Here is a 13693-nt window from a genome sequence, read left to right as displayed (position 1 = left end):
TAAAATATTATGCTGTGCAGATCACATGCCAGAATCTTCCTCAATCTTCATACACTGCATTAGAAAGCGTCAGGCATTTCCTTCCCCAGTTATTTAAATTAAAAACCTGATTTTGTTAGCAAAGGACCTGCTAAAGCACTGATTTACTTCTAGACTTTACGAAATAAAGCAAAAACGTGATAATAACATTAATGGTTTTGTCACTTCTGCTCTTCTGCAGTTGTGCTTCATCCAGCTCCTTCTCCATTTTCTCTCTTTCCAGATTCAGGTCACTCAGCTCTTGCCCAGTGACTTTAATGATTCTCTGCAGCCTGCGATTCTCAGCGTCCTTTGTGAGGTTCTCCGAGCGCAGCTCTGCCAGCAGCGTCTCCTTTTCCATCAGCAGAGCCTGATAATCTGCAGCCCCCTGAAACACAACACAGCATTCAGGCTCCCCAAGGGGGGTTTGAACAGCCTGGGCCTCTTCAGTGCCACTGCACCCCACAACCCTGCCACTCTTCCCAGTGCTTCAGAAGTGGGGCGCAAAGAAACAGCGAAGTGACAAAACGAGGAAAGCGTAACACTAAAAATTTCCTCTACTGATGTAACAAAGCTTTCTACGGCATCCAGTGCTGGCTAAGGAATGAGAGAAAGGTTGATGTGCAAAGGAGTGCAAAGGAGTCCACAGTGCAAATTATTGATTCACAAAGCTTTAATTACATCAAACTCTGCTCTGGAGTAGAGTCCGGTTTTAGTCTGGACTAGGGCAGGAAGTTACTGAGTCTTCCACGGAATCGCAGAAATAAGGTTGGAAAAGACCTTTAAGATGGAGTCCAGCTGCCAAGGCAGCACCAGCACCGTGTCCACCACCAACCCATATCCTCAAGTGCCACAGCTGCACATTTCTGGGACGCTTCCAGGGAAGGCGAGTCCATGCTTCCCCTTGGCAGGGGCCCGCTCTGTGCTGTCACCACACGCTGGCCCCAGAGCTCAGAGCAGAGGCGACAGAGAGAGCTCTGCAGCACCATTTACTCACAGACAACTTCCACCCAAGGCTGGAGCTAAGGAGCAGAGTGCTGAGGAGAAGGACCTGCCCTGCACTGGGGACTCTGTGGACAGGAGGGGTCAGTCGCACGCTTTTTAAACTTAGAACTTTTTAAAAAATCATCCAAGTCTCAGAAATCGTTAATCATTTCCTTTTCTCCTTCACACAGACAGAAAAAGCATTACTAAATCACATTTTCACAAATAACGTTCCACTATTTTATAAATAGTGGTTTCACATTTATTATATAAATAAATCCAAGCAGGTGTCTCACACCCAGTTCAACTCTGCTAAGAGGAAGCCTGTGTTGGCACCATACTTTTGGGGAAAAAAAAGCTCAAGATAACCTCAGCTCCCCAGAAATTTGTGTCTTTATTTTTAACTTATTCTGATATTACATGTTTTTCCCTTAAAGAGTCTCAGTTGGTTTAGGTTTTAAAAAAAAAAAAACAAAAAAACCACACTTTTAAAAAAAAAGGAGAAACAAGGTAAGTTGTTACATTTTAACGGTCTACTGTTCAAATAATTTGATTTGGGAACCTTTTTTCAATGTAAGAAAAATTAATAATTTTAATATAACATTTTAAACTAATCTCCATTCCTCTGCTTTCAAAGACAGCAAGCACTGCCTGTTGAGTGGAATTACAGAGAAGGGAAGAGCAGGGAGGGGGAAATCACAACAAATTGCTTGTTCTTACCTTGAATTTTTGGACATGTGCTTTGTGAGTTGCCTCTCTTGCCTTAGCCAATGAAGCATTTAATTCTTCAATTTCAGAACCCAGCTCCTCATTCTTTAAATAAAGTAAAATGAATACTATGTAGGAAGAGTTATTTCCAAGGGATGGTGATACAGTAATTTCTACCCCATCTCATTAAACATTCATCCAACTACACAAAACACTTTCAAGAACACCAAATGCATCATAGTAAATCCTATATAAAGAAATTCTTGCTCTTCTACACTCACTAGACTGCCTATCATTTAAGTGAAGTATTTCCCACTCTTCCACACAATCTGAATTTCAGCTGATGTTGACCTCTCTCATTTTAGCTGCCTTTGACAGCTCCACTTACTCAACAACATAAAATACCCCTCGTATCTTCTAAGTGGTGCTCAGAGCTGATAAAAATCAGCATGCAACTGAAAACATTTTTCTTTCAAGTTCCTAAGGGAGGAAGATACTCAACTGATACTTCCCTCACTCTCCTCCAGTCCAAGAGCCCAAACTGCAGAGAAGCAGAGCTGCTTAGAGAGGTGACAGCAGGGACAGGGACCCACTCGAAGCCTCCTCGTGGTTGCAGCGTGATCAGACCCTGCCACACACACAACAGCCCCCCCTCCACGGTACTTCAACAAACCAGCAAGATCACAATCACCCTTACCTCTTTCTCCTTTGCTTTTAAGGCAACAGTTAGTCCTTGGATAGTTTTATCCCTTTTCAAACCATTCTTCTTTTCAACAGCGAGCTCATTTTCTCTCTCTTGTAGCTCTTCTTGGAGTGACTAAATTAGATTATGTGAAAGTTGCATTAACTTCCCACTAAGAGATACTGTAACTGCACATTAATAAGCACATTCCCTCAGAGTTCTTGGAGATTTTATTCAGATTACCAACATAAAATACAGTCCCCAAAATGAGAGGCAGCACCTTAAAGATGTGCCTGGAATATTGTATAAGGAGAGGGCAGGCCACGAGCATCAGCTTCAATATTTGATGAGTGTGTTTATCAGCTTTACTGAAAATTGCTTCAAAACCAGGAGGGGTCTTCCTGTCATCCAATACAAAAGAGGATTTAAGAGAGGACTTGCTCTGCTTCCCTTGGAGTCCAGGCCTCCTGTGCCCATGAAAGGATACCAGAGAGAGCCCAACACACACTGTAAGGGGTCAAGGAAACAGGAGCAAAACTGGAACTTACCCGAATTTTTTTTTCTAAGGAACTTCTCTCATTTTTAAGCTCCAGTCTAAGAGCCTATAAGAACAAAAGAACGGTTGTTATGGTCACTTTAATTCATTCTCAACACAAATACACTCATTAAGCATTAAAGTGAAGCAAAATGAGCTTAAAAACCCTGGGCACAAAATAAGCCAGTCCAAATTAAGAAGAAAAAAGAAGAAAATAGAACAAAAAACCCTCAAAACATGTTCTTCCATGAGACAGAACAGCTGCACTTGCTGAGTTAATAGAGGTGCATTTTTATGTGACATTTATCTTTGTCAGCAAGATGCTTTTATCAAAAGAGATTTTAATTAGCACTTTTCCCTGGGGAGGTTACGGAACTATTTGTTTTAAAAAAGTAATCATACATAAAACCAGAGCTGTGCAAAGGTATTAATCAGATTTTTTTCCCCAATACTGCACCCCACATGATCATATGCACTCTGTCCACCTCCTGTGAAATGATTAAAGACGACACAGTTTTCACCTTGACACACAAATACTCTCGTGAAACCAAGGTGGTTTTTCCTGGCACAGATTGATTTAGTTGCAAGACCACCCAGAACTGAAAACTTTTACTACTTCTAATCAATCCAATCCTAAAAGATTCTTGACACAGACAAAAAAAATGTGTATGTACTGAGCTGAGCAATATTAAGTTGCAAAACAAAAGGGAAGAAAAATTCTCAGATGCCTGACAGCCTCCGTAATTAACTTCCTTAATTCTGCCAGCTTTAATTTTGTCTTTGAATAACCAATAGGGAAAGAAAAAAAATTAAGAAGACAATAAGCCTCAGGACCTGTTTCTACATTCCAGCTTCCAGGAGCTCTGTCTTTCTATTTAGGAGGCAAGGGAAATAAAAGTCTGATTCCTGCACCTTCTGTAAGCTAAAGGGTAAACTTGCACTTTATTTCATGAGACGTTTTTCTGCCTACTTCCCTTACCACAGCATTTTTTCAGACCGTAACAGCAGAGACACTTCCCAAGAACAAATTCTCAAGTCACAAGCAGTTATGTCATCCAGTGAGGGATCTATTAACATCTAGGATTTCTCTAATATATATTTCTGTAAAGCAATTGCACTGTGTCTATCCCACAGGCATCAAGTCAGTGGGAAACACAACCTCTCACTGAAGGAATGGATAAATAAGGGTGAATATTGCCCACCAAGCCACAGCATAACCCATGAATGGTAAGGGTTAATGGAAAACGGAGGAGGAAATATTTTAAAAAACTGGCTGATGTCACTCACATAGTGTCATGCACAAAACCTTTAAAACCCTACCCCCCATGAGAATTATAATTCATCAGGCAGTTTCCTCACCTCTATCTCACTATCCTTTTCAAGCCTCAAAGCAATGGTGAGTTCTCTGATTTTTTCTGCTGGCAAGTTCCCATCAGAAGATCCACTCTGAGACTTTTCCTTTTCGAGGTGTTGAATTAGAGCTTCTTTACTTTTCAGTGACAGATTCAGTTTCTCTATAAGTCTAAAATTACAAGATTTTAAGTATTAATCTTGCACCATCTACCACCATTTCTCCAGACATTGCAGTAAATCTTGCAGACAACTCTCCTAAGTGAAGACTCAAGACAATACCTGTAGAACTTCAGGAAGGACTTTCATAACCCTGGAAAACCTGAAAAAGTGCTGTAACTTTTAACATAAGCAAACAGGATCAAGCTATCTGCAGAGTGCTCATTCTCATTTCCCTCCAATACCACTTCAAATATCAACAGTTAAGCTTCAATATTTTACTCACATTGTCCTTTACAGCACACACAGAAACCTTATTAATCTATTTCCTTTCTTAGCCCACACACCCCATCCTTCCGTGCCTTCAGCAAGGGTCTCTCGAGTACTCAGTTTCATCTACATTCATATCTAAGTGGTTCTCATTTCACACAAACCCAAAAAAACAAATCCCACACTAAAAACACCGAGTCAGGTCAGTGCTGTGGTCTTTAGTCAATACACATCTCCACACTTCCAGTATTCCAAGAGCAATGATGATGTTTTTTGACAGACCTGAGTGCCACACATGAAAACTGTGCAGCGTAAGTTGCCATCCCTGATTGCTCCTGTTTTGTAACCTGGATTGTAAAAGTATTTCTAACAGTGTTTCTCTTCCCATTAAATTTACCAGCCTGACCCATGAGCTTGTATTTCACACATCCTGACCCTTTTAGGCTTCCAGAAAACTTTTAAAGATGACTTTGCTCCACAAAGCACTGAACTGGTTGCTGAGTTGCCATTCACTCCATGGTGGCCAATAACTTTCCTGTACCCAAGGTTAGAACCAAACTAATCAAACCCACCCCCATGCTGACTCTTCACACTGTAACAATGAAGAACTCCAGCAGTTAGAAACATTACTGGCAACAGTTCTGACCTGTCTTTATCAGCTTCTGTAACCTTGGCCACATCCCTGGCAGGGGCATTCATAATTGAAGCAACTTTCTGCTCAGCAGCAATTCTCAGAGCTTTCTCCTTCTCTGTCATTGCAAGGGCTTTTTCCACCTCTTCTTGGGCAGCTTTAAGATTCTGAAATAAAAACACACAACCCTGATGCCTCTAAGAACTAAATGCTCATGAATTTTTTTCACATACTGAAGTTTCTTCTACCCAATATATGTCAGGATGTTTAATTTAGGAACTTCTACCAAGTATTTCAAGCTTTTTGTAAAGGCTTCTGAACTCTGTGTCTGCATTTTCAAGATTAATCCACTTTCTGTGGTACAGAAAGAAGGGAAATTTGTTTCAAAGAAATAAAAAATACCCTAACTGATAGCAGAACTGGGAACAAAAGTGCCCCCATGATATGGTTTTAGATTTAGCAATTATAACATGGTTTTGTCCCACTGTCCTCCCACTATCATAATAAATAGCTACACTTAAATTAAAGAGGTTAAAGAAGGGCTTTTTTGTTCAATAAAATTAATATTCCCAAGCTTGCTGTAGCTAATTGGAACTCTTTCCAACATCATTTATAACATTGTGCAGGAATTGATAAAGTATGAACCAGACATTTTTCTCTTGAACAGCAAAAGAAATGGAGATAACAGCCAGAGACTTCAGTCAACTTCCTCTGGGTGACCCAACTCACAGAGATGGAGGATGCCAAAAAATGTCACACAAAACAACATGCCACATACTACATCAAATTTGATTCAGATCCTCATTTTTACATTGCAAGCTTCCCTGCTGTGCTCACTCAATTTCGTTTCCTATGAAATAAAAGTCTCCTTGTAGCCCAACAAGTCATTCCCCCCCGCCTTCACATCTAAACTAAAAAGCACCTCTTTGGGGGAGGGAGGGGAAAAGTTCCTTCACCACTGAACTTCCCCACTCAACCCTCTCCTGAAAAGCTCTTTTGCCAACATTCACCTGTCAGTCAAGAACTCCGAAGGAAATTAATCTTTGTTAGCACTCCCTGGATCTATATAATTACATGGTGTGGTGTAAACCCGTGACTAAAACCACACTGCAGTGTTTGAATTCACAAGCACAATAAAATTAATGTCAGAGGCTAACACTGTCTTTGGGCTACAGAAAATATCCAGTCTCCATGAGATCAGAAAATCTGCTCTTCAACCTATCAGATGTGGAAAACACCAGCCTGACTGCCCGATTTGGGACAGAGGAAGCAATTTAAGAACTTCTCTACCAATTCAACAGGACAAAGAATGCTTTCAGAAATCCCAGTTCCACTAAAATGAATGAGAGGTCATTCCCCTTTGCTCCTCGCTGAAGGAACTCACTTTAAATGGACTTCAATCATCCCTGTGGGTACCTTCCCTTTACACTACAACTCCCCTGTAAAGTAACAAGAACTCAGCAATAAATACAGGAATAAACTGTCTCAAGCACAGATAGTGAGGAATGAAAAAAGATATTATGAAAATATAGGTTCACCACAGTATCAAATCTCAGCTAACAGTACAAAGACAGCAGTGATTCCTTATTATTCCTTCAGCTGAGGTCGCTCACCTCTTCCAGAAGGTTTATCCTGCCAGTCAGCATTTCCTCCATCTCTTGCATCTTCTTCTGTGCCTCCTTCCTATGCTGCACTTCGGCATCACCACCCTGGGCCAAGCTTTCAACTGCCTTACTGCAAAGACAGTAACACAGACATAAATCCCAGAGCATATCAACGTGGAAAACATCCCAGGTGCCAGTGGTTTATGCTCATGCACCTCCCACCTTCTCTGTACCTGCTCAGCACTTTAAGGTTAAATACAGACATCTACAGACTATGCAGCAATCTGTGAATCCCACATACAAGCCTTGGCACAGCATTGTAGACAAACAATGAAAAAGTGAAATATTTCCTTTTGATTTCTAACGCTTCCAAATACACTCTAAAGCCTTCAGCAGAGCTGTGTTTTCTACAGGAAGCAGCACAGGAATGAACTGAAGACATGGAGCTGCTGAGATCACTCCATTTGCCTCTTCAGTATTTGTTAACACTTGGGAGAAAAGAACAGGCAGTGTCTCCTCACTCAACACCAGATGATCACTTGCTCATGGCTGCCACCTAAACTTTGCTTTCTAGCATGACCTTGTGCAAGGTTCCCTTCAAAGCACAGCAGTACCCTCTGAGCAACCCGGAGAGATCAAAGCAAATTCATCTGGTCCTCAGGAAAACAAAGAAAATTCCATTGCAATTGAGGCCCATGGGGCAATTAACAGCTGCCAGCCTGGATTAGTTTTGAACCAAACAATTCCCATGTAAGTGCCCTTTAGATCCTCCAGTTCCTAAAGCATTAGGGAAAAAACACATGGAAACAAATCCTCAGTAATGGACAAGAAGAAATAAACTGGTGCTTACTAGGCCTTGATGAGTAGCTTCTCCCTCTCCTGCAGTTCACGCTTCAGACTTTCTATCTCAACTTTCAGCTCAATGTTCTGTGACAAAAGAATGAAAATGTCTGGAAAGAACTGGAAGATCACCCATCCCAAAAGTTACTGGTAGTGTGCAGATTACTTTTTGCTTGGACCAGCAAATATAAAGTATCACTGGGATAAGAACAGACATTTAGCTGTTAAAAGGCATATTTTGCAAGGTTCAAGCCTTCAGAAACATCAATAGCATTAAGGACCATTGCACTCAAGCAATACAAATCCCCTGCACACACACTTAACTGCTCTAACAAAGAGTACTGCACTTCAGTTTGGGAATTTCTAGGGTTTCCAAGCGTATTTTTTCTTTAAGCTATGAGATATTTTATTTTCTGTTCAAAACCTGATTTTATCTACTACAGAGGTTTTTAGTAATTTTAGCATTATTTTGTTATAGCCTGAAGAAACCTCCCATGATGTAATTCTACAAAGAACTCCTTGGCCAGGAATCTGACAAACATCATTTCAACACATCAGCAATTACAAAAAGTCACCAGTGGAGAAGACCAGGCAGCAATGTTCAGCTGCAACTGTCATCTACCTAAACACAGATTTAAGTTTTTAACTACTGAAACATGCATCAAGAGAGACTCAAGTTTCCATCCCATTACAGAAAAGAGACCTGAGGAAAGCACCTGCTTAGGTCACTTTAATTTAGTTATTACTGAAAAGGATAAGGTCAGAATAAAATAAACACACCAAAATTTCCTCTAACAAAAAAGACTTAAAAGTCAAGTGAAACAGGCAACCTTCCCACAAAACAAACTCTTCAAAAAGAGACAGAGTTACAGGAAATGATTCTAAATGCCTACGATTTTGTAAATTTCTTCAGTGGCACCATCGAACTTCTGCTGCATTCGCTCCTCCAGAAAATAAATACGAAGTTTCAGGTTGAAGTTTTCTTTTTTCAGATCAGTGATTTGCTGTGAAAGAAGAAAGATAATGAGAAAAAAGAAAGAAAACCTCCAACAGTTTTTGCTTTCACCGGTGCAAGACCAGAATTCCACCCACTCGACACAGGTTCAATTGTGAAGGTGTAAATTAAATATTTAATACATAGTCTTGTGCCTTTTGAACTATTCCCTCAAGTATCTAAATATTGACTGACTTCACACAATAAGAATTCAGGAGAGATTTTTTTAATCTAACAACATTAAGTAATTCCTCTAAATGACAGAACTTGAACAAAACACAAGACACCACATTGAAACAGAAATATTTTCTAAGCAAAAGCCTGGGAAGGCAGCTTCATTAATAGGACCCAGGTAACTTCATTCATAGCAAGAAAAGCCAGAAACACACAAGTGAGCTCAATCAAACACCAATAAAACCTTTATCCCATCCCATAATTCCTAGTGCAATTCTTGGGGGAAAAACTGCTTATCACTTTTAGCCTTCCTTGTAGAAGAAGTAACTTAGTTGATGGTTTTATTAAAGAAAGGAGTCTCCCTCTAAATTTTTTTAAGAGACTAAGCATAAAACATTCATTCAAATGACTCATGTCCCCTGCCAGATGCTTTCACCAAGTAGAAATCTAATATGTTACAGAGCTACTAATAAAATATTTATGTAGGCTTTTCCAGAACACTATAGTGCTATTTGTAAAAATTATTAGCAATACAATTTCCAAAATATTTGGCTTGTGAAACCCAAGATTACTTTCTGTAACTGCACTTAGAACCTGCATCTGCAAACAATTCTTCAGTTTAATAATCCCTGCCCAGCAAGCTGCCTCGTCATTATTCACGAAAGTGAAAATCGTCTGAGCAACTGAAAATCCTACATAAACTTTGTGGCTCATTCCCACACCCTGAAGCAACCTGTCAGTAAAACATTCCCAGCAGTCCCTGCTCATTCAGAAAAAGTGCAAGTGACAAAAACACTCTGAAGTTGTACCAGCTGAACTTCTAATTAGTCTCCATACACTCAATATATTTCTGAGTCAAAAGCAAAAAATCATTTCAAAATAATTCAGCATTTCACAACTCTTGTTACATGCATTTTAGTGGCAACAGAGATAAACCAAAGTGCTTAAGGGTAATATTTTCAAAAGGCAAATGAAACAGACTAGGCAATCACAAACCAAGGAGTGAAACAAACTTAATCTCTGATGTTCAGTTTCTTGGAGGAAAGTTAGAGCAGGCAAACAATTTAAAAGTTATTACTTAATGAAAGAAAATGTGTAAAATGTGAGAAAGTTCACACTGCAAAAACATTTTAATGGCAACCCTCTGAACTTATGCATTTGAAGACTCAAGTCTGAATTCCTTTATGTATTTTGATTTCTGTATTGAAATAAAAGGAATGAAAACCAAGACAGTGATATACATACTGCACAGAATATTCCACAGCATGAACAGCATGGCAGCAAATCCTAGATCAGATTAGCTCCTCTCCAAGTCTGCATGGAGCCAGTTTTGTTCAAAAGGGATCTATCAGCAGTGGCTGTGATTTCACAGCACAACGGTTTTCAGCCAAAAAGGCTGTTTCAGATTTACAGCAAAACTCCAAGTGGGTTTGGAGAGACAAGAAAGAAACCCACAAATATTATTACTCAGCTCCCTTACTTGATGCCCATCACCCTTTCTCTTCATGACCACCTCGTTACTCCTAATAAACTCCTCCTTAGAGATGCTTTTCACTTTGCCCATGTAATCACGTTTTCAATAACAGAATGGTTACCTCTACATTACAACTAAGTGGGACACCATAAATAATTCAAAAATCTGCACCTCCAACATTATCCAGCTCAGCACCTTCTCCAGGTATAAACATTAAAGGACCTCTCCTACACCTTTTAGCCCACTTAAGGGTCATTACACCCATCCTGCTCTCTCTGAGCTACGAGGCCAGAGCCCATTCTTTTCGTCACATCCTTCTTATAGCCTATATGAATAACAGCGTTACAGAAATAAGTTTAATGGCGTTTAATGTATATTCTTCTTCCTTCATGTCAATGGATCTTTGAGCTTCATTACACTGCTGGCACCCATAAAAGTTCTCTTCCCATGGGAAGCTTTACAGCTCAGTTTAACGTGAGGGGTCTGAGCACACCAGGATGTGGAGAAGCTTCTCTCTGCATCACACAGGACAAACAGCAACAGATTTTTCTGCCCTTCTGCAAGTTTTTTTCCTGTGCCCAGGAACCACGTAGAGAATAAACCACTAGCAAAATGTATATTCTGGACTGAGGTCTTTGGCACGCATCACAATAAGACATTTGAAGCACACACCAAGGCCAAGGCAGTGTCTGTCTACCCCAGCCAGCACACAGAAACAAGAGACAAAGGGAAATAGACAGAGACTGCAAAAAACATCCTTCACCAAAGGCTTTCCAAAACAAGCTTTAAATTCTGACCAAAGAGCAGAGCTTTCTCCTCAGGGGGGAGAAAGGCCACAAGAAACTGAAAGAGTTTGTAAGAAACACTCATTTCAAACACAGCATTGCCACAAAAGGTAACGGCAACAGTGCACTGAAACTGCAGACTCTTGGCACAGCCCAAAGGCAGCAGCCACAGCCTTTATCTGTAGCAGTCATCTCAGAGATTTTAGATTGCTCTCCCCTCTACAGCTTCTTCAAACAATAAATATCTCAAAAGTTTTTCACTCTAGTCCTTAACAGGGAAGTTGTCCGGCAACACACCCCAATCAAATCATCATTCAGCAGACATAAACAACTGCCTTATTCAATTTAAAGAGCCAACACAGTTAACATATTTTTAAAGTCTGATGTTTTCCTTCATATTTTAGTAAGTGCCAAAGTACTTTTATCTACAGAACTGTCACAGTGATACTAGACTTCTAGAACACAAGCATTCCAAGCACACTCATACTATTAAGTTAAAAGGCATTATACTGCAGTCAATGAATTAAAAAGCCAAATCCCTCAGTAACCTAAATGAAAATAAACTTGATGCTTCCCTGAAATAAATCAACAGCAGATGTGCAAACCAACTTCTGATGTTTCTGGTGAGCTGCAGGAACTTTCAAGCAGAGGGTGCCAATTTTGTTTCACAACTTCAGCACAGCAGTTGGCTGCTCTGAACAACAAATTCCTGCCTCGGTTTTTGAAAGCAACACTTAAGAAATTGAGGTTCAAAGCATGGACAGGGACATTCACGTGGTCACACCTCCGAAAGATGTGTGTCAACTGACAGAAATTGACTCAACACTTCAGCCAGCACACTGGAAATATCTCGGCCATAAACCTGTCACCAAGTTGTACATCAAAAGTTCTGCTTACATTTTCATAGTCCTTCATGGTCCGAGCTCGAGTTGGTGAGCTCGTGTCTTCTGCCACATCTGGTACCACTAGACATTTAAGAAGACAGAACAAGTTCAGAAAGAATCTCTCTAAGTAGGGCTTCAATTTGGCAAAAGTCTACACTAATCTAAACATAACAAAACGTTCTGAGAAGTGAGAGAGGCACTGCTTGGCCCCCTGTTTACATTATATGTTAGTAGCTACATTCCTTTCTGATCACAGCAAGCTGTCTATCACTTCGACTCCCAAATTCCACCACCCATTTAAATTATGATGGAACTGGAATTAGGCTGCGTGAGGCGCGCTGTTAATAAACCCTCAGAGCAGGAACTGGATGATGCACGGAGTGCAACTTCCCTAATCCTGAGCAGAATGTCACAGGCAGCACGGCCTCACTGGATATTCCAAGTATTTTAAGTACACGCTGCACAAAACCGCTGATCATCTTACGTAAGGCTGAGAGCCCTAATGACCACGGGCAGCGAGCACACAGCAGCAGTCACGGCACCAGCTGCTGGCGCTCCGTGGTCTTTTAAAGACTCTTAAATTAAATAAAAAAGCGCATCACTTAAAAACTTTATTTTTCTTCTTCTTTTTTTTCTTTTTGTCGCAAGTTCGAGGCTTTGTTCCGCACGTCTGGGGACCAGCGCGAAGCACCGAGGCGGGGCAGGGATGTGCGGCCGCGGTCCAGCCTTACCTTGTCCGCCGGGCGGGCCGGGCTGGGGGTCCCCGCAGGAGATGTCCGGCAGCTGGAGGCCGCTGACGCTGGGGAAGGAGGAGGAGGAGAGCGCTGAGAGCACAACACCGGGGGGCTGTCCCGCTGTCCCCGTGTCCCCGTCCGCGGCCGGCGGGCCCGGCCCCGCCACACGCACCCGCGCCGCCGAAGGGCATCCCCGCCCCGCAGCTCCCCCCGTACCTGCCCTCGAACGCCAGCGGCAGCGTCGGGTCCTCCCCCGGCAGCGAATCCATGGACCGGCCGCGCGGCTCCCGCGGCTCCCGCCGCCTTTGTGCGCGGATTTGGCGGCTTCCCTGGAATTCAAACGCCCGCAGCCGCTTCCGCCATCTTTGCGTCGGGCGGGCTGAAGCCGCTGAAGCCGGCGCGCAGAGCGCGGGGGGCGGGCACGGGGCGAAGCGAACGGGAGCCGCCCTGTTTGATGAGGGCAGAGCGCCCGGCTGGGCGGGCAGCGCCATGCTGGCTGAGGGCAGAGCGGGGCGGGGACGGCCGGGCAACGGCGAGAGAGCGGCCGGGCGCCATCTCGAGTGAGGGAAGGAGCGCAGGGCTGAGCGCCCGAGGGGACGGGGAGCGCCTGAGGTAACGCGGAGGCAGCGGGAGCGCGGAGATCCACGCCGCTCCCCGGGCCCTGCTCCAAAAGCATTCCCATTGAGAAGAGGCTTTTTTGAAGGGATGCACTAGGTCCCCAGGCTCCTGCCGAGCCTGGCAGAGCCGCTGGAGCTGATGTTTACTGTGTAAAGCCGTCGTTGGGCATGGCGGAAGAAATAAACACGCGTTAGTTCCACGTTCTGATCGCTGCTTATTGTAACGGGCAGGGGGGAAGGCAGCTGCCGT

General features: G+C 42.5%; 1 protein-coding gene across 1 annotated transcript in view; it reads right to left on the bottom strand.

Annotated features, from left to right (window-relative positions):
- CDK5RAP2 (CDK5 regulatory subunit associated protein 2) overlaps positions 1-13212 on the bottom strand; it is a 68581-nt gene extending 55369 nt beyond the window's left edge. Inside the window, exons 1-12 of the mRNA XM_040083252.1 lie at positions 13043-13212; positions 12824-12891; positions 12106-12173; positions 8675-8785; positions 7792-7868; positions 6951-7071; positions 5353-5504; positions 4287-4449; positions 2941-2994; positions 2408-2527; positions 1723-1815; positions 188-406 (exon numbers count right to left, since the gene is read on the bottom strand). Coding sequence (XP_039939186.1) covers positions 188-406; positions 1723-1815; positions 2408-2527; positions 2941-2994; positions 4287-4449; positions 5353-5504; positions 6951-7071; positions 7792-7868; positions 8675-8785; positions 12106-12173; positions 12824-12891; positions 13043-13095 — 1299 coding nt within the window. The 5' untranslated portion in view covers positions 13096-13212. The remainder of the gene's footprint in view (positions 1-187; positions 407-1722; positions 1816-2407; positions 2528-2940; positions 2995-4286; positions 4450-5352; positions 5505-6950; positions 7072-7791; positions 7869-8674; positions 8786-12105; positions 12174-12823; positions 12892-13042) is intronic.
- Positions 13213-13693: the final 481 nt, after the last annotated feature.

The sequence above is a fragment of the Hirundo rustica genome, chromosome 20 (assembly GCF_015227805.2).
Source record: "Hirundo rustica isolate bHirRus1 chromosome 20, bHirRus1.pri.v3, whole genome shotgun sequence".
Lineage (NCBI taxonomy): Eukaryota > Metazoa > Chordata > Aves > Passeriformes > Hirundinidae > Hirundo > Hirundo rustica.
The sequence above is the reverse complement of the archived record's forward strand: the minus strand, read 5'-3'. Positions and strand labels throughout refer to the sequence as shown.